Consider the following 22,655-nt stretch of genomic DNA (forward strand, 5'->3'; position numbering starts at 1 on the left):
TTGGCAGATGTAGTTAGGTTACAGTGGAATACCCTATTATTGGAACTACCTTTTGAGCCATTTAAAAACTATTGACTATTTCAATATTTTCTACTTTCTCTGATTGAGATTTTTATATATTTTCTCTAGTCATTGTTGGTGTTTCTGTTTGTTTCGTTGCTTGCTTGCTTTGTAAGATTGTGTAATTTGTATAATTTTTTTGTATAAGAAATCCAAGATAAATAGATCTATAGAAGCAGTAACTGAATAGGGGACTTCCAGGGGAGGATGGGGAGAAATAGCGAGCTAACAATGAGTATCGGAAGAAAATGTTCTGAAATTGATTGTGGGATTAATTGCATAAATCTTCATATGACTGAACAATTAAATTGTGTGATATATGAAAAGCTACTACAAGTTATCACTTCATAACTACTAATAAAGACACAGATCATAAAATGTATTAGCAAGACTGTGGAGAACTTGAAACCTTTTTCCACTGATATTGTACATGTAAGCTTATGTGAAACTGTTTCTAGGAAACAGTTGGCAACTCTTGAGAAAGTTTGATGTATGCTTTCAATGGAGGTTTTTCTGTTTTATTTTGTTACTGCTTTTGGGGTGGAGGATTGGTTTGATTTGTGTTGTCTATTTTCCTTTATATGAATTCCAGGCTAGGTAAATTTATAATGACATAACTGGATGAACAGTTTTATGGGGTCTGGGGAAATGGGGAGCTAATCACAAGTACAAGAAAGAAAAAAATGTTCTGAAATTGATTGAAGTATGAGTGCACAACTCTTTTGAATGTTTAAACTATTGTGCAATAGTTTGTTAACTATGTCACTAAGGCTGTTAAAAATAACACATTATTATGAAAGACTGTATTCAAAAACTCTATCAACTCAGAAGAATTACATAAATACCTAGGAATGCACCATCTCCTAAAGTAAGGCACATGGGTGTTGAAAACCTCGACAGATCCACAACTAAAGAAAGAACAGAGAGGACCATCTAAACAGTCCCACCTATAGAAGCACGGGACCGGATGGCTTCAAAGGAGAATTCAGTGAAAAACTGTCACCAATTCTACAGATTGTTCCAGAACATAGAAAGGGACGGCAAACTCGCCAACTCATTCTGTGACGTGAACATAACCCTGATGCCCAAGCCAAGTAACGGCCCGCAGAGAAACTGCCAACGACGGTCCCCCATGGGCACAGACACAAAAACTCTTAACACAATCCTTGTCAATAGAACGCAACAACATATCCACCATAACTGACCACGACCAAGTGGGATTCATACTAGGGATCAAGGATGGTTCAACATAAAAAAAGTAATTGATATAATCTTTCATATAAATGAAAAACAGAATATGATCATATCAATAGATGAAGGAAAGGCATCCGACAATATACAACATGCATTTCTGGTTACAAGCAAACAAAATCACTCCCTCAACAAAATAGGAATTAAAAAGAAATTCCTCAAAATAATAAAGGCCACATATGAAAAAACAAGGACCAACATGTTCCCAACCAATGAAATGAAAACTTTACCCCTGAGAATGTGGACCAGAAACTGATACCCATGTGCATTCAACAGTGTGCTGGAAGCCTCAGCCAGGACAATTAGACAACGAAAAGAAGCCAAGGGGCACACGTGGTTACAGAAGTGAAGCGCTCACTATTTACAGATGACATGATTTTATATGTAGAAAACCCCACAATGCTCCGCAAAATGATTGTTAAAAATAATCAAGGTGGGAACCGATCTCGGGGATGGGCACAGGAGAGTGGGTGAAGGGAGACGCCGGGCAGTGTAAGATAAGATAAAATAATAATTTATAAATTATTAAGGGTTCATGAAGGAGGGGGAGTGGGGAGGGAGAGGGAGGCAAAAAATGAAAATCAGCTGATTCCAGGAACCCAAGCAGAAGGCAAATTTTGAGAATGTGAGGGCAACGAATGTATAAGTGTTCTTGGCACAATTGATGTATGTATGGATTGTGATAAGAGTTGCATGAGCCCCAATACAATGATTGATAAAAAAATAATCAAGGTATTTGGTAAGGTCACAGGATAAAAGATTAATAAGCAAAAATCATCTGGATTCCTATATACCAATGAAGATATATCAAAAAGAATATCACGAAAAAATACCATTCACAATAGCCACATAAAAGATGAAATATCTAGAAATAATCCTGACCAAAGAAACAAAAGACCTGTACAAAGAAAACTACAGAAAACTTTTACCAGAAATAAAAAAATACCTATACAAATGGAATAATATTCCATATTCATGGATTGGAAGGCTTAATATTGCAAAACTGTCGAAATTACCTAAAGAAGTCTATAAATATAACGCAATTCCAACACAAATCCCAACTTAATTTTTTTTGTTGAATTAGCAAGTATTTATTACATATTTATATCACAATTGAAACATTTGGCTCCAAATAACAATTAAAAATTATTCTCAAAGACTCCATGTTTTTCTCATGAACTTTAAAAATTTTATTTTATTAAGGGCCCTTACAGCTCTTATCATAATTCATACATATATCCATTATGTCAAACACATCTGTACATATGTTGTCATCATCTTTTTCAAAACATTTTCTTTCTACTTGAGCCCCTGGCATCAGCTTCTCATTTTCCCCCTCCTTTCTCCACCCTCCCTCCCTCATGTCCCCTTGATAAATTATAAATTATTCTTTTTTTTTCATGTCTTACACCTACCGCTTTCTCATTTCACCCACTTTTCTGCTGTCCGTCCCCCTGGGAGGGGGGTCATATGCTGATCATTGTGATCGGTTCCCCCTTACTGCCTCCACCTCCCCCTTACACGCCTAGTATTGCTGCTCCTCTTATTGGTCCTGAGGGGTTTATCTGCTCTGGATTCCCTGTGTTGTGATCTCTTATCTGTACAGTATACATGTTCTGGTCCAGCCAGATTGATAGAATTGGGGTCATGGTAGTAGGGGTGGGGAAGGAAGCATTAAAGAACTAGAGGAAGGCTGTGTGTTTTGTTGGTGCTGTACAGCACCCTGACTGGCTCTTCTCTTCCTTGCCCCCTTCTGACAGAGGGTGGTCAATTGACTACTGATAGACTTTGCCCTCCCCCTCATTCCCATTGATGTGCTTTTTGCTTGTTTAAAGAAAATGGGACTGCTAATTATCAGCCTCATAAGGAAAGGGCAGAGACCTAGGCTATGCAAAGCCCTCTTTACAAAGAAGAAGAATGTTTTGCAACTGATTGTTGCAGCAATTGTACAAAGCTATTTGATGTGATTAAACTACGGAATGATATGATGTCTGAATTAGCTTCTAATAAATGGTTTGAAAGGAAAAAGAAGAGCAAAGTAGGAGACCTCACACAACCCAAACTCAAAATTTATTTACAGTCATAGTAGTCAAAACAGCCTTGTTATAGACAATGATACATACACAGACCAAAGGAACAGAAAAAAAAAATCTAAATTATCTTCACCAACGGTGCTGAAAAAATTGGATCTCTGTCTGTAAAAGGATGAAACCAGACTCATATCTTGCACCATTCACAAAAACTAAGTCAACATGGAGAGAGTTAAATGTAAACCCCAGAACTATAAGGATTACCAATGAGAAAATTAGGGAAAAAGTGAGGACACTACTGCAAGCCATATGTGCACTACTATAGCTAATAAAGGAAGCACACACAGTGGGAGACAAAAAGAATCCTGGCACTTACTAAAAATAAAATACGTGTGTACATTAAAAGACTTAATCAAAAAACGAAAAGAGAGCCCACTAAAGAAAACATCTGTAGTAAAACACACAGTCCAGGTACTAATTACTAGAATATCTCGAATTCTGCAACAGTTCAATAAAGAAAAATTTCCATTACAAGGCATAAACAGACAGTTCACCAAAACGACAGGTCACCAAAAATGACTCACAAATGGCTAACACATGAAAAAAAATGCTCATCGTCACTAATCATCCGTGAGATGCAAATGAAAATAATGATATCACCTTACACTAACGACAATGGCCCAATGAAAAAACTAAACAGAGAACAACAAATGCTAGGGAGGGGATGGAGAGACTGGAAGTCTTATACACCGACGTGGGCTTGTGACAGGTATAACCACTGAGGACACCCGAGAATAGAAATACCACAGGGTTCAGCGGTTCTTCCGCAAATACTCCAAAGCAGCAAGAGTAGACCACAAACAAATGTACACTCTCCAAGTTCGTTGTAGGACAGGTCACAACAGCAAGAGGCTGGAAATATCCCAAATGCCTCTCAGTAGAATGGATAAATAAACGGATCACAAATATACTATGCATCCATAAAAATGAACATGACATGTATGGCCCTGGATGCCACTATGCTGAGTTACCTTTATTAGTCACAAAGGACAAATGTTGTATGCTCTTACTAATAGAAGAATAAACACTAAGTCAAAGGAATCCATCTGGTTTCAGGTTATAGATTCTAATCTGATCTCCCAAACAATAAGGTAATGCTCATGATCCATAAATCACTCTCTTCTTGTACAATTAGTAATCATTTACATTAATCAATAACAGAGGCCTCACCTCAGTTGTGGTCAGTTTTTGTTAAGGTTAGAGGAAGAAAATCAATCACCTCCTGACATATAGCATTGTACCACAGTCACCTCAAATCAACAGACTCTCCAACACAGGTGCTCAGGGAGCCTTCATGGAAATTCAAGTTCAGAGTCATTGGAGGGTAGGCAGGTCTGTCTTGAGAAGATGGTTATGCCTGTGCTGATGGGTAAGCCTGATGATGCAAATGGCCATGGGGAAATATGTTTTCCATTACTTATACACCCCACCCCCCCACCATGGGGAGCATACTCCCAGTATTACGTTCTTGCTTGGGCACTCGTCACCTAGTTTACATGCAGGCCTTGGTGACCCAGGCCACATACCGTAGACAACTAGGACTTTACGTCCTATCAAGGAGCACAACCTCCATCATAGGTCACCCCAGACCCTTCTGATTTGGAACCCCCCTAAGTAACTTTACTTTAAGCTCACCGGTAGATATAAGGAATGGAATATCCCCTTGAATTTAAAGCAAAAACATCCTAATTTCAGAAACAGCAAATAACTTCTATTCCCAGGTTAAGTATTTGAACATCATTGGACTTTGGTTTGTATCTCTAACTTTGAGGGGCCCAGTGGATGATGGCTCAAGATGACTATATATTTGCTATTTTCATTCGCTTTGCTTTCTTATGACATCTATTAGTGAAGCACGCATGGCCCTATTTTTGTGAATGAGCATTATTCACAAGTTTTCTCTATCTCCAATTCTCATTATTTGTGTAAATAGAGTCAAGACCAGAGATAGGTACAAATCATAGAAACATGAATGGATGTTGAGTTTGCACTTAATTCTAGCCCCAATCTAGCAATTAGTTCTTATGACATACCCCATTTGCTAATTACCCTCATGAAGAGATTACTAAAGATATAGATGGTATAGCAAAATGTGGAGAGATCAGATGGTGTCCAGCTATCAGAAAAAAAAGTATCTGGGGTTTTAAAGGCTCGTGTTAGAGCAAGCAGCCATCTAAGTGAGGTGTCAGCTAAGTACACATAGAATAAAAACACCATCCTGTGTGATAGAATGTTTGTAAATAGTTAAAATCCCAAACCTGCAGAGAAAATACTATTAAAATTTAAATTCTGAGCCACTGGTTTGAAGAAGGCTGTAGATGCCAGTGGATTAAGCCTCTGGTGACCAGGGATGTTATATGTTTGCTATCCGACAGTACACTGGGAAGTGGACTAATCCAAATGTAGTCAGGTTAAAATGAACACCTGATCATTTGTTCTCCGTTTCAACTCATTTTCAATTTGTCCTCATGTTAAACATTCTTTTCTGTTACCACTTCAACTGAGGTTTTCTATGTGTTATTTTGTTAGTTTTCTTAGTTTGGGGTTGTTTTCCCCCATTTGTTTTGCATGTTGCTATTTATATGAAATCCAGGATAGGTAAATTTGCAAAGACAGTCATTGGATTAATAGTTTCTTGGGATTATGGCAAGGGAGGGTAGGGGAAATGGGAGCTAATAGTAATGAATACAAGAAAGAAGAGAATGCTCTGAAATTGATTGTGGTGTTGATTACACAGTTCATTTAATATGTTTAAACCATTGAATCGTGTGAAATGTTAAATCTGTTTTAAGTATAGAATTCTACCACGGTTTCATTTAAAAATGCTAAATTCTTCATTACCTTCTCTTTAGAATTGATGAAATAGACTTTAAAAAAACTATCAAGAAGCAAAAAAAAAGAATACATGACTGAAAAGCTTTAAATGTTTTTTCATATGGCACCCAATAAGAGGGGAAAAGAAAGAGGGACAAAAAGACAAAAAGACATGGGTAGCTGGGAGCAGGGCACTAACCCACCCAAGGGGAAGTATTGTTTATATCTCCACAGGAGAGGAAGAGAGAGACCAGGCTTCAACCTGATGCGTCAAGATGTGAACACAACATACAGGCATGTATTAGGAAACCAATAGAGAGGTCTGTGGGGTCAGCCCTAAACCCAACTATGTGGACAACTCCCCTCCTCACCTCCCCACCCCGCAGAAGAATGCACTTCAGAGGATGGCACTGGGCTAGAGTTTGGGGAGGGGGCTTCTGTGATTAGAGCACATGGGAGAAACAAAAAGGGATGGAGAGGGCGAAGAGGTCATCCTGGTGCAACAAGCCACGAGGTCGATATTCCTGCACAGAGCAGACAATGCACAGAGAGAACCATGGGGCTGGCCCCATCATGAGACACAGTGTCCCTCACTAAACCATAGTGCTGCTGTGGACAATACTGGAGACAGCATGCACGAATTGTGCACAATCTTACCCCTTCATGCTTGGTGAAACACTAAGGGCATGCAACAGAGCAGCAAGGGGAACAAAGTGATGAAATCCCCAGGGAATACCAAAAATAGACTTTGTAGACAGAGTGTGGGACCCCATCAGACTTAAATGGAAAACACTCGTAAAGGCCAACAAACAGACCTTGAAATATTTATAGGCTTTTCCACATTTGTCAGTGGTTTTCTGTTGTTGTTGTTATTGTTTTGGTCTTAACTTACTTTGTTGTTTTATTTGTCTTTGCCAGGTTTTGGGCTTATTAATGTGTCTGTATGTCTATCTGGATAAGATAGGTGGGATAAACAATTCAGTGATGAAAAGAATAGGACCAATGGTTCTGGGGGATATGGGGAAAGGGAGGGGGGAGAAAGGAAGGAGGAGGAGGGGAACCAACCCAGGAACAAGGGAACATATATATAAAATGAGAAGGGAATTGAACTATGTGCTCATATCTATATGTTAATAATTAAGGTTGCAGATGGGCACTGGGCCTTGACTCAAATACTCAACACAAAAACACTTTGTTCTAACAATCTGGCATTTTGTAATGCTCACCTACCCAAAACAATAGCTGAAGACAAAATGGGTGCATACGTAAATGGTGAAGAAAGCTGATGGTGCTCAGCTACCAAAATATATAGCGTCTGGGGTCATAATGCCTTGAAAATAAACAAGTGGCCATCTAACTGAGAAGCAACAAAGTCCACACGGAAGAAGCACGCCAGCCTGTGTGATCATGAGGTGTTGATGGAATCAGGTACTAGGCATCTAATAACCAGAACAAAATCATACCCAAGGTGAAAGGGGAGGGGTGGGGGAGAATGGAGCGGAGGCCCAATGCCCATCTGTAGACAATTGGTCATCCCCCTACAGAGGGGTCACAGTCAGGAAATGAGCTGGTCAGGGTTCAGAATATTGCTGATGAAACACACAACTTTTCTCTTGTTCTTTGGTGCTTCCTTCTCCCCATTATCATGACCTCAATTCTACCTCAGAAATCAGATTAGTCAATAACATGCACATTGCTATAGACAAGAGCCGGAAACACAGGGAACCCAGGATAGATAAACCCCCCAGTGCTAACAATGAGAATAGAGATACCAGGAAGATTAGGGGAGGGTGGGGGGAGAAAGAGCAATTATAACCCCCTCCCAGGGGAATGAACAATGGAAAAGTGGGTGAGGGGCAATGGAAGATATGAAAATAATAATCTACAACTTATCAAGGGTCTGTGAGGGAGGGCAGGTGGGGGAGAGAGGGGGAAGAAATGAGGAGCTGATATCAGGGGCTCAAGTGGGAAGAGAATGCTTTGAAAATGATGATGATAGCATATGGGCAAGAGTGCTTGACACACTGGATGAATGTATGGATTGTGATAAGAGAAGTAAGAGCCCCCAATAAAATTATTTAATATATATTTTTAATGTTTTGTATTTTAAAATTAGCTCACAAAATTCTGAATATAATCTTAAATTTGGGGCTCCCTATCATTACAAATGTGTTTCGCAACTAATCTCTTAATCATCTCAAAATAAATCTCTCATTTCTGAAACAAAAACTGAATGAGTTTTATGTTTATGTAGTGAAGGTACTAAGGCAATGATATGTCTCTCCACTAAGAACAGAAAATGTATTCAATCGCCGTTTTAAAATATATGAAATATATCTTTTAAAAATGAATTGCTTCATGTCTATATAAGATAGGAAAAACAATCCCCCAGAGAAAACAATGGGACCAGGATAGAGGAGGAGATGGGGAAAAGGGGATGGGGGCAACAAACTCAGGGACAAGGGAACAACAAAAGATCTAAAATCAATGGCAAGACGGGCATGGAATGTCTGGTGGGGTTTGATCAAGTACAATGTAGACTAGAGGAAGTTCAGAGAGGCTGAACATGATAGTGGGGCAGGAGAAAAGTAAAAGTAAATAGAAGGAAGAATTAGGAGGCAAAACCACATTTATATAGGTATAAACATAGACATGTACACATGTGTATATATTAATGTATAACGATAGGTGTGGGGAAACAGATTTCTCTCAAGTTGTCACCCCAAATATATGCCAAACCTCGCTGCTTGCTACACATGGTAAATGACTATACACTTGGAGGTAAACAGAAGTCAGTCAGGAGTTATTCCCTAAGGTTTATCAGCCATTCAGAATAATCAGACACCACTGTTTATCTGATAATAAGTAGGGCCCACTCCCTTCTGATAAGGATAGTAGTAAGTTGTTTCTCTAAAGGAGAGCCCAGGGAGGTCAAGCCCACAAAGGTGACCAAGATTAGGCCTCCATCATGAATCTAGGGTCTGCCCATCTTGTCACATGTATACCCCTAGTCCCACCCCTTCCTATCATGTGTACACCCCTAGCTCATCCATTTCCTGTAGCACTATTGTGTATTATATATCCCCCTATTGTACAGCTCTTCCTGTGGTGTGTGTGGTTACCTGTATCATACCCTCTAAGTAGACATAAGACTTGGTTAGCAATAAACGTCTCTCTCTCCGGCTCTCTCCATGTGGACCACTAAGCAGGGCTTAGGTTAGCATGCTACTTTGAATGTGTCTGACTCCATTATTTCACTCTCTTCTATCTCTCATGTTCTCCATGACTTTACTATAATCTTTATTTATTATCGCTGCACAATTACGCCTATCGGACATCTGATGATTTATGAGGGTCTCTCTTCCTGGACAGATAGGGTTATAGGTCTATGTGCATCGATTTATAGGCTAAGTATTAAGTTAGCAGATGTACATTGGGTCTCTACTCAAGTCCTCCCTCAATGCAAGAACACTTTGTTCTAATAACCAGGCATTCTGTGAGGCTCACCCATCTGACAATGATCGCTCAAGACCAAATGGGTGTATACGTTAATGTGGTAAAGAAAGCTGACAGTGCCTGTCTATTCGAAGATAGAGTGTCTGGGTTCTTAAAGGCTTGAAGTTAAACAAGCAGTGGCCATCTGGCAAAGAAGCAACAAAGCCCACCTAGAAGAAGCACACCACCCTTGTGATCACAGGTATCAGACATCAGAAGACACCAAACAAACAACCATTTTGATGCAAATAAGGGAGGTCAGAATGGAAACTCAAAGCCCATCAGTAGGCAATTGGAATCCCCTCACAGAAGGGTCAAAAAGAAGGGATGAGCCAGCCAGGGTGCAGTATAGCACCTACAAAACACGCGACATTTCTTTCATTCTTTAATGCTTCCTTCCGGCCACTACCATGATCCCAGTTGTACCTTACAAATCCGGCTAAACAAGAGCATGTACACTGGTCAGATAAGAGCTCTTGACACACAAAATCCAGGACAGATACACCCCTCAGGAACAATAATGGGAGTAGAAATACCATGAGAGTAGGGGGAAGGTGGAAGGAGAAAGGGGGATCAGATTGCAATACCTGCACCCCCACCCCAGGGGGACAAACAACATAAACATGGGTAAAAGGAGACAGTGGATGGTGTAAATATGAAAATAAAACTAATTTATGAATTATCAAGGGTTCATAAGGGTGAGAGGATGGGAAAGGGAGGGGAACAAAGAGGAACTGATACCAAGGGTTCAAGTAGAAAAAAATATTTTGGAAATGATAATGGCAACATATGTATAAATGTACTTGATACAATTGATTTATAGATTGTTATAAGAACTGTAAAAATGAATTTAGTCTCTAAATAATTTTATGCTCATACATTTTTAGTAAAAAGTAGATTTAATAAATAAAGTAAATTCTATAAAATTATCACATTACAGCTTCCTGAATTCATTTTATCCAAACCCAATCAATTTCATTGAAAGAAACCGTTAAACTTCATTTAAACACCATGACTTATGTTTGGTTGCTTAATAAGTAAATGTTTTTAATTTTGAGGTAACATTTGCTTCAGTCAACATATCAAACCCTAAATTCTGCTAATTCCCTATGAAATAAATAAACATTACAGGCATCAGCTAGTATATGTGAGGAAGATTGCTAGCCAATTTTGAAAAAGAAAGTATAGAATTATCTGTTGGAGACATTGTTAGAAAGACCTTGATACATGAGAAGATTATATAAATGTAATGCTATAAACTTCTTATTGGTTTGTATTACTTCAGATGAATATATGCTAAATAAGTTAGACAAAACCTGGGAATGAGTTGTTGACAATGTATTTCCATCATCTCAAGAATCTATTTACTAGGAATAATTAGAAACCACTCTTTTATTTTACAGGACAGAAAAGTTTTGTGTCTTTGAGCAATTACTTTTAGTTATAAGGCCTTGTTTAAGCTTATTTAATCTTATATTCCATGAAATCTATAAATGTTCACATTTCCCTTTCTGCTTTGAATCTCAAAAATAACTTTCCAATTGCCTTTAAAAACTATAAGCCCCTCTGAAATACAGTTCAATCTACTACCTTAGTTCAGTTTCATTGTACTCTTTCACTCTAAATTCCTTTCAGTTTGGCCCATTTGTCTTATCATTCTTTGTGTACCCTGGATACTTCTAAGGTGCTCAGATACTTTTTAAAACAAAACCAAAAGCCACACCCACTATTTCTCAGTCAGTTCTGACATATACTATCCTTAAAGATGGAATAGAGCTGTTTTTTGAATTTTCAGGGCTAAAATATTTACAGATATGGAGTACCTCATATTTTTCCTGCTAACATATTGATTATCAACCCAGCACTTTTAACCACTGCACCACCAGGACTCCTCTTTGGAACAAGAATCCAAACCAAACCCACAGTCATCACATCAATTTGAACTCATATCAACCCTCTAGGATTGCCCAGGAGGTCATGGAAGATATCCGCTCCTGTGAAGAGTAACAACCTGGGCAATCATGGCAGAAACATGACAGAAACATTTTACTTAGAAATTTCAGAACACTGACGTGTTGGCTAAATGAATTGCCAACACTTACACCAATAGACTGTTACTCAGATGGTCAACAATTCAAATCCACCAAGGAGGACATTACAGTGATCCTAGGGAGATGACCCAACAAGAATGCATCTCTATACACAGAGCATCTTCCTTCGGGATAATTTGGCCCAACTCAAATCACAGAGACTTGCAATAAATCTATTTGGTGATACTATTTTTGGTGTCTCTCTGACATATAAGTTAATGAAACTTAAAATGTTCTAAGAATACATGGAAGACAGATAAAAGGCATCTTTTAAAAATCATGGAAAGTGCACATTAAAAAGTAAATTTGAAATTTAAAAGTGTTTTCGCTCATATTATCTTCTTATAATATATCTGGACAGGAATTAGTTAAGGGCAATAAGAAAAATAAGACATTAGTTAGAAAATAATCCCTATCAGAGTAATATGAGTTGTAGGAACAAACAAACAGCAAATTTATGATAGGGCTTACTTAGATGGAAGAAGGCTGCATTGATGTGGTTAAACTCTCAAGACATTCAGTTTTGTTGAGACAGACCTAATAGCTCTTGTCATCACTACAAAACTGTGTTGACCTTGATGGGGCTTATGTGAGGGGAAAAGAAGTTTATATTCTTATGTATCTTTTAATTTCATTTTTCCAAAAACTTTTCAAAGTCCCTCTCACATATATAAACAGATCAATTACAATGCACAGGTAATTCAAATGCCAGAAATGAAATGCTCCAGAACCCCAGGGAGGAAGCGATCATGTAGATGGATGTAGGGACACAACTAAAGGGAAGACAGGACGAAAACAAGACTGAAGCCTATGAGGCCAGGGCTCAAAGGTCTCCTCTGACTTTCCAGACCTTCCAGGTTTCCTCCTTTGACATCTCATAGTATTATCACTTTTCCATCATTCATGGTAATGGAAAATATTGTGTTTTCCTTTTTCAATAGTTTTCTGCCTTGTACCAATGAAGCCTTCACACAATTTACTTTATACGGAAAGGTTGCTTCCTATCAATGTTGTTTTTGAGGTTTATTGCTATGTAATTTCTTTCCACTTTGCCTTATTCTCCCAGGAGAGACCATTTAGAAGAAAGATTTGAATATTGTTGGCCCATCTGTGGAAACAAAGCTAATTATGCAGAGAGCCAAGATGGGAGCAAAATATGACTTGTTGAAGACACTGGAATTGTGGCATAGTGGGTTACCACTGGGCTGCTAAGTGCAAGTTCACCAGTTTGAAACTACTAACTTCTACACAGAGGAAAGATGAAGCTGAGGCTGTCTACTCTGGCATAGATTTCCAGCTTTGGAAATCTGGAGGGGCAGTGCAACCTTGTCCTAGAGGGCCATTATGAGTCAGGGTAGGGTCGTCATAAGTCAGGATGAAAGGAGAGCAGTGATTTGGGTTGTCTGGAGTTATCGCTTCAACATAATCCCTTCATGTTGGAAAAGACAGTCTTTTTCACAAGCGACCACGAGAAATTGCAGAGATATATAATGATGGGAGAAGCAGCAGTGCTGTGAATCTGAATTGGCTGAATATGGAAATTATAATAAATATTAGAAAGAGATGAAATAAAACAATAAAGTAAAAACAATAGTTCTCAGTTTTCAAGGAAAAGTAAATAAGTCTGGTCTTCAAATGGAAGAAATTAAAGGAGAATATCATAAATATTTATTCTAACTATGAAGTCACAGCACAAGTATAACCAGCAGTTGTCAAGTACACTGCAAATAACCTTACTGTTAAAAATTATATTATCAAGCTTTGAAAGTAAAATGCTTTAGAAAAACTCCATGCAAGGTTTCTATCATTCTCATTTGCATAATGAAATGCCTGACAAAAAGAGAAGTAGTGTGATTCTCTAGGAATGAGATTACTTTCTAAAAATGTCTTTATAAGTGAATGCCATAGAGTCACAACAAGAACAGTTAAACTCTCCTTCCCAAACTACTGCTATACAGATGAGCTTATAACAAATCTATTAGAGAAACACAAGTCACTATGTCAAATTATTGTCTACTTCCATCAGCATCCTCCACTAGTAAGTATATTTTAAAAGGAAAAAAATCAGTGCATTAAAATTTACGTTCTCTAGCATTTTGCAAACTACATAAAATATGAAGAAAATCAAAACTACGTTACATACCTACAATCTTAAATCCAATTATCACATTTTATGAAACTAAAAATTCAGATGATTGCCAATCCATTTTCACTTAATTGCTGCTCCAGTATACGAAACAAATAATATAAAATTCAACTGATATAAAACAGAAAACATTATGAAATTTTAATATAAATTTAATATAAATTTATAATATAAATGCTCTATTTAAAAGATTGAAACCAAGGCAAAATTAAAAAAATATTAGAATAGAATCAATGATAGCAAATGTAAGATATGAATAACTATTCAAAATATTATCAATAAAATTAACTAATTCTATTGTATTTATTTCCTACTGTATTTATTTATTTCCTACTGTGGTAGTTACATAATCTGATGTCAATTTGAGACTTAAGAGTGAAGGCTGGGGTTTAGCCTGTCAATCAGGTGGCAGCTTGATGACCTCAATTGGAGACACTAAGGAGATAAATAGCTCACTGGAGGCTGATACACATTGACTCTCTGAAAGACATTGTGCAGACAAGATACATGAGGCTGATACACACTGACTCTCTGAAAGACATTGTGCAGACAAGATACATGGAGCTACGCTAAAACCCTGGAGCTGAAGGAGCCACATGGAGACCCCTACCAGTGCTGAGATGCTTATACTGCCTCTGGATTCACAAGACTTTCTACCCACTGGCCTGTGATCTTCCTGCATTCGGTGTCATTGCATGTGTTTCATGATTCTGAAGAGGACTTTATAGATTGGTATCAGACCTATGAGCTAATATCGGCCTTATGGACTTGATCTGAACTGGGCTGGAATGTTTTCTCAATATTCAATTGCTCTTGTATATAAAGCTCTTTCTTATACACAGATGAGTCTCTCTGAATTTGTTTCTCTAGATTTCTCTAGTCTATCTGGACTAACACACCTACCAACAAGTAATTTTTAATTTAAACAACTAGAAGTGAGTATATAATGAGATCACTAATTTATGTATTTTCACTTCTAAACCCAAATATAATGTTTATTGTCTGCTGTATTCTCAAGTGAGATCATGTAAAGTCCCTTGATTTGCTACAGATCTGTACATTATGGAACTTTGCCTAAATTCACTTTGTGTTATTACAAACCCTAACTGGAATATTTCTCTCATCCTCTTTCATTTGTTATTCTTTTAGGGAGTCCATTCACCGAGAGGCCACAAAGTGATGTTTTCTAATTATAGGACATTGAAAGGATTTATGCAAGACTGAATGTTGGCCCCCAGGCAGTGGGGACACTGTTCCAGTGGATCAAAGAGTTCAATTCAGGTCTCTGCACAAAGTTCATCAAAGTTCACCATGTGCTTACAGCCTACACTTTTTATTCCAGTCTTTGGAGGTCCTTAATAAGGTATGTTCTGTGTGACAACCACAAAGCGCTCTCAGAGAACCAAATGGAGAGATCATCATCATACTGAACTCTTTCTGAGAAAACTTTCATGAGAAAGCTGATCTTCCCAATCCCCTTACATTTTATTTAAGATGACAAGCGCATGAAGAGAGGGGTTGGGAAACAGAGGGAAATGTTTTAAAGAGAAACAATGCATCCTTCCAAAGACTGAAACGAGAAAAAGGAAACTTCCTCTTGTGAGCATGAGCTTTTCCTTGCAGGACTTTGTGCAAGGAGCTGGTGTAAAACCTCAGACACTCTAGCCATTTGTATCTGTAAAACTGAACTCATAAGGAAGATAACTACATGTAGTAATAAAAATGATAATAATAATACTAGACCTCACCTATGCCATGAAAGGCATTGCAATATGAATATAGTTCTTAGTGCATTCAAGATGCATTCTTGTATAATATTACAAATAATCCTATGCTGTAGATGCTCTTATCAACATTTAGCATATGAGCAAACTAAGATACAGTGTTTAGGAAACTTGCCTAAGGTAATGAATTTGGTAATTATGAAGTAGCAGAATCTGGTTACATGCTCTTGCTATATGTTATTCTCTTTACCACAAGTGCAAAATAAATGTCTAACAACTATCTTTCCCTCTATAAGCCAGTTGGGAAGGGGCTGTGGGGGGCGGGGTAGAGGGGAACCACAGAACATAATTCTGAACTACCATTGAAAAGCACACAATGATGCTCTTCTATTTGCTCTTTGAGTAGGGATCAGAAAGCAGTATTGGTAAATCCATGAAGAAGAAATCAGGTCAAAAAGTAAAGAAGTAAATAATAAATGGATAATACAACCAAGTACCAAAAAACCTTCTTACACAAATATCTCCTTCTATTCTGTAAGAAAAATATAAATTTCTTCCCTAGAATTAGTTTTGGAGAACATTATCACACTTTAAACTCTTCCAAATAAAGCTGATGCAAACCTCACGTGAACTTCTTTGTACCTTACCTCAGAAAAACTTTAGGAGAACAAAAAGTACTAAAAATAACAATAAGCCAATAAGGAAACACAAATTAAACAAAAGGGTATATATTACACCTGAAACTCATGCAGTTAAAAACAACAGTTTAAACTAAGTTCTCTAGCTTGCATCTCCAATTTAATCTCTGAAGGTAAAAAATAAATAATTAAGCAAAAACTTCTAGTGGTTGTCAAAGTTGGGTGTGTGGAGTCAGTGGTTTGCAAACTTGAGTATACACAATAATTACTGGAGAATTCCAGTATCCAGTTCCCCCAAGCTCTAATTCTGCAACCCTGGAGATGGGACAATAGAGTCAACCATTCAACAACACTCTCGGTGATTTTAATTGAGTTATTTGCGGGGTATCCTCTAAGAAACACTTACAGGGGAAACACAGATCCATTGTCCAGTCATCAGCACAAAGATAATTTATGCTCACACAATTTCAGAATATTCTTGTTTCTCAGGCTCCTACCTATTTCAGCATCCTGGGGTCTCTGGTCTTCATCAGGATGTTTAGACAGAGGCCAAGCAGCTGGGATTCTTCTGGGAAATTGCTCTTCTGTATAATCCAGTGAGTGTGTGGGTTGACTAACTGCAGCCCAAGTGTAAAGTTGATCTTGCTATATTTAAAGAGTTAAAAAAAAGCTATTAATTCATTCATGAAAAACTACATATCTTGATTCATATACTATAGCAGCACTTCTGTGTAACTCATGTAAATATATCACAAAAATAACACCAAGAAAACAAACAGACATCCGGTCAATTACAAGTCATACCAACCCAACAGGACAGTGTAGGACTGCCCCATGTAGGTTTCTGAGACTATAAATCTCTACAGGAGCAAAAAGCTTCATCTTTCTCCCATGGAACAGCTGGTGGCTTCAAATTGCTAAATTTATGACTAGCATCCAAATGGGCAAAAAAATGTGTCACCAAGGCCTTATATAAATGTGTAAAACATAAAATGTATAAATATTTTATATAAATGTTTAATACCTAGAAATAAAAAGATAAGGCTGAGTTTCATATTATTCAATGTAGAGTCATAACATAAATATTGCTCTGTTCATTTAATTTTCATAGCCACCACTTTTGTAATTTCTTTTGTGTGGTACTCAAAGACTTGTTCTTTGGAATAAAAATGCAATATGGGCCTACAGGAATTTTAGGTGAAGAAAAATCAAACACTTAATCTGAGAACTCTTTGTACTAGTTCCTTTACTACAGTTGAATATGATGCACCTTTGAATACAGTTTATTCACGTATCAAAAAGCAGGTTTTACTTATGTGCTGCACAATAAAAGATCAAGAAATTAAACTTATTGGGGAACCATTTTGAGAGAAAAACTACGAAAAATCAATGAACCTGCCAACAGTAGAAGGATTGGATTCTACGGCAAAAACAAAAGTATTTCCCAAGGCCTATGATATCCTTGGGGAAGCTACAAAAACAATCCGGATAAATTACAGTATTCTTGATTAGTATAGCACCATTATGCATACAGCACCATTTGCAGGAGAAAATGTAGAGTGTACACAAAGAGTGTCGTAGCAAGACTGATCAACATTGGGAAACTGTTCTTTAAGATTTCAGAATAACAGTATTGAACCATTTCAAGATATGTATCAGGTTTAGTTCCTTTTTTCCAAGGACTTTTAAAAAGCCCAGTGTTTTCTTTGTGGTATTTTTCTCTCTTCTTTATAGCTACATTTTCTAATAACTTGTGACTAGCAGCAAATAAAATAAAGAGAAGACCAGTCTTGTAAGGAGAAGTTGGGGGAAAAAAGAAGAAAACACTGTAATCACCATGTTACTCGTGTTGGCTAGTTTGCTGACCAAAAGGTCAGTGGTTCAATCAACCAGCAGCTCCTTGGAGAAAAGACCTGGGGATCAACTCTGATAAAGATTACAGCCTAGGACCCATGAGCAATGTTCTTTGAAGAAAAATAATTTACATAAGACTAAAGGTCAACAATTACTCTAAAGCAATAATATTAAGATGAGACAGGGACATTAGAGCACTGGAAATGGGACCATGAGGAAGCAATTAAATAGAATGTTGGCAAATCATATAAACTATAACCAGCATAATCTAAAATTCTGTATATAAACTGTCAAATAAGAATGCATATACATTTTTTATTTTAAATGATTATATACAAGGAAAACTAGTAGAACATTTCTACTCTAACAAAATAGATCATAGAAGTCAGAATTTACTAGAGGACAACAATAAGAGATAAAGGTAAAGTTAGCCAAGACATAGGTGTTGTCATTTGTGTAATTTATTCAATAACTTAACAAATTAATAAAATCAATTTTAGCAGTAAGACTAAGATTAAATGCATATCAGTTAGTTTAAGCTTTACCTAATTGAGAATTCAGATACCAGGATCGTATCGGAAAGACCTGGCTTAGTATATCTGGTATTATATCTCTTTTAGTTATTCATATCTAGAGCAATACCAGAAATTTTGCTGTTTAACATCCTGAATATCAGAAATAGGGTTTCATTGGTAAAATTAGTGCGTTGTTTAACTAACATGATGAATGTTAACAATGGGCTCTCATTGGTGAAACTGAAAGAGAAAATATTTGGATTAGCTAAAATGTCAGAGATTGTCGCCATACTTACAATGAGCAGGGTAAAGATTTGGGCAAAGGACGATATAAGTATTAACATCTGAACAGTGAGGCAACTAGCCATTGGTTAGGAATATTTCTCCTTGAATGCTGCCTGCAGACACAGCATCCTACCTCGGAAAGCTAGTGTATCTGTTTCACTTAAACATTTCATGGAAGGTTTAATCAAGTACCTGACCAGTTAGCAGTTGCAACTTCCTTGAGAGTACAGGACCCTTGTGTGAGTACTTGGTGTATATTGTAGGTTGTGTGTTTAATAAATGTCCACATTTGTCAGAATTATCTTCGAGATTGACATATTTTCATTAGTATTCAGAAAATTGAAATCTTGTCAGGGAGCAGTTAAGCCTCTCCCATTTAAAAGTTGAAACAATTGGTTAGTAGTTCCCAGTAGATGGCATGGATATTGCTCTGGCTGAAGAAAAGCATTGAAATGTAACTCTCATTCCCTCCCACCACCTTATGCTTCAATTAGTGATTACAATATGCATTTGGCTTCTTTCAGAAACTATCTACTCTACGCAAATTCAAAAATCCCTCCCCCAAATAATTTAAATCATTGCACCCGGCCATTGCCGTTGAATGGGTTTCCAATACAGCTGAATCAAATAGTGTGGGGGAGAGAGGAGTGCCGATTTGCTTCGGTCAATATGCTGCCATCAAAGTCATGGAGTCCCAGTGCTATACTATAGTGGCCAAGGTCCTAAACCGTGTAACTAGCCAGACATAGACACGGGCCTGCATCTCAGCACATGTGACCTGAAAAAACTTCATTCCACATTTTGAAAATGCTGACAATTTACCATGTAGTGCTATTAAAAAAAGAAGACGATATATTATTAAATCTGTTGCACAATGATTAGCCCAGGGGGACTGCAATGACCAAGGGATTTCATACCAGCCATCACATCCAATGACTAAGGGAATCTTTGTCAGAGAGCACTTCATAATACACCCACTCAGCTCCATGCATTGCTTATTCCATATATAAGCAGCACCGATATTCCAAGGGAAAGAACCTTTGATTTGGTTTCTTCATTAACCAAAATGCAAAACATGCTAGTAGCATCCTGCAAAAGTCATATAAACCATCCAATCTATTTTGGTCAGTTTTCCAGTCTTTCAGTCACACTTACAGGAGTGTAAATAGAATTGCCTCACCGAGTAGCCAAGGCTGTAAATCTTTTTGGAAGCAAAACACTACATCTTTCTTCCATAGAGCTGTTCATAGGTGCAAACTGCTAACTTTTTATTTATCAGCCAAGTGCTTACCAAATATGCCAACAAGGTTTTTTCTACATAGAGGGCTAGAGGGGTATGTACGTGTACGCAGGTAGATGTATCGATAGACATATATACATACACATATATGTGTGCACACATGTACATCTGTATATAAGAGTATAAAAGAAAAATTATTGCCTCAAGAGTTCCAACTAATACATGCATGGAGTTATTCTAAAAAAAAAAAGTCTATGCATGTCTGTGTAAATAGGGCTGACTACAGATGAGTAATTTTCTTGGCCTTTTTAGGGTGATTTCAACTGTTTTTTTCAATAAAATAGTGCCTTTTTGACCAGGCCCCAATCCCAACTATGTGAACAACTGTCCCTCCCCACAGAAGATTTTACCTTCAAGAACAGCACGGAAGTTGCAGCTCAAGGAGAGGGACATGTCTGATCAGAGCACACAGGAGCAAATGAAGGGGGAGGAAGAGAGAGTGGAGTGCATCTTGGCCCACCAAGTCCTAAGAATGATATTCCTGTTCAGAGCAGCCAACGCAGAGTGGACGATATGGTGGGTCCCACTATGAGACACGAAGTCCCTCGCTGACCCATGGCCCTATGGCGGACAACACTGGAGACTCAGGGTCAGGATGGGCCTGGTCTGACCCCACCACACTGAGGCAAAACACTAAAGGCATGTGACAGAGCAGCAGGGGGTTGGGGGGGGGCGGTGGGAGTGGGGGAGAGCAGGGAGGTCCATAGGGAATGCAAAGGATAAACTTTGGGCCAGGGTGTGGCATCCCATGAGATTCGACTGGAGGATAAGCTTAGAGGTCAACAAACAGACCTTGCACTATTTACAGGTTTTTCCTTTTCTTTTTTTTTTAATTTAAAGTTTATTTATTTGGTGATTGGTTTTTGTTGTTGTTGTCATAGTGTTTCCTTTTGTCACTTTGTTTTGCTATGTCTTGTTTTCTGGGCATATTATTATCTCTGCAGCTCTATCTAGATAAGAGAGGCTGGATTAAGAGTCTGGAGGAGAAAACCAAGGGACGGATGGTTCTGGGGGGACATGGAAGAGGGGGAGGTGGGGGAAAGGAGATGGTGTTGACCAACCCAGGGACAAGGGAATAACAAGTGATCCAAAATTAGTGGCAAGGAGGGTGTGAAAGCCTGGTAGAGATTGATCAAAGGCAATGTAATTGAGAAAAATTACTGAAACCCAAATGAAGGCTGAGCATGATAGTGGGACAAGAGGAAAGAAAGGAAAAATAAAAAAGAACTAGGAGGCAAAGGGCATTTATAGAGGTCTAAATATGGGCATGTACATATGTAAATATATTTATATAGGATGGTGGGGACATAGATCTACGTGCATACATTTACAGGTTTAGTATTAAGGCAGCAGATGGACATTGGGCCTCTACTCAAGTACTTCCTCACTGCAAGAACACTTTGTTCTAGTAAATAGGCATTCCATAAAGCACACCTTCCCGACATGATCGTTTAAGACAAATGTGTGCATAGCAAATGTGGTAAAGAAAATTGATGGTGCTCGACTATCACAAGATATAGTGTCTGGGTCTTAAAAGCTTGAAGGTAAACAAGCGGCCATCTAGCTCAGAAGCACACCAGCCTGTGTGACCATGAGGTGTCAAAGGGATCAGGGATCAGGCATCAAATAACAAAAAATCTTATCTTTGTAAATGAGGGGGAGTGCAGATTGGGGACCCAAAGCCCATCTGTAAGTAATGGGACATCCCCTTTCAGAAGGGTCGTGGGGAGGAAATGAGCCATTCAGGGTGCAGTGTAGCAAGGATGAAACACACAACTTTCCTCTAGTTCTTAAATGCTCCCTCCCCTCCACTATTATAATCCCAATTCTACCTTACAAATCAGGCTAGACCAGAGGATGTATACTGGTACAGAGAGGAACTGGAAACACAGGGTAATCCAGGGCAGATGATCCTTTCAGGACCAGTGCTGAGAGTGGCGATACCAGAGGGTAGAGGGTAGGTAGGGGACAAAAGGGGAACCGATTATAAGGATCTACATATAACTTCCTCCCTAGGGGAAGGAAAACAGAAAAGTAGGTGAAGGGAGGGAGACATCAGACAGTGTAAGACATGACAAAATAGTGATAATTTATAAATTCTCAAGGGTTCATGAGGGAGAGGGGAATGGGAAAGGAGGGGGGAAATGAGGAGCTGATGCCAAGGGCTTAAGTGGAGAGCAAATGTTTTGAGACTGATAAGGGCAACAAATGTACAGATGTGCTTGATACAATGGATGGATGTATAGATTATGATAAGAGTTTTATGAGCCCCCAATAAAATGATTTTTTCTTTAAATAGCAAAGAGCAGATTCCTGCAAGACCAAAACCTTTCCTGTGAACTCAAGGCTACCCGTCTGAGCACATTGATATTGTCAGTGTCTGTTCTTAGGCA

General features: G+C 38.1%; 1 protein-coding gene across 1 annotated transcript in view; it reads right to left on the bottom strand.

Moving 5' to 3' along the window:
- Positions 1-22,655, bottom strand: part of FMN2 (formin 2) — a 368,626-nt gene that overhangs the window by 215,819 nt on the left and 130,152 nt on the right. The window contains exon 3 of the mRNA XM_075555679.1: positions 16,806-16,953. Within this exon, the coding sequence (XP_075411794.1) occupies positions 16,806-16,953 (148 nt within the window). The remainder of the gene's footprint in view (positions 1-16,805; positions 16,954-22,655) is intronic.

This window comes from Tenrec ecaudatus, chromosome 8 (genome assembly GCF_050624435.1).
Source record: "Tenrec ecaudatus isolate mTenEca1 chromosome 8, mTenEca1.hap1, whole genome shotgun sequence".
Lineage (NCBI taxonomy): Eukaryota > Metazoa > Chordata > Mammalia > Afrosoricida > Tenrecidae > Tenrec > Tenrec ecaudatus.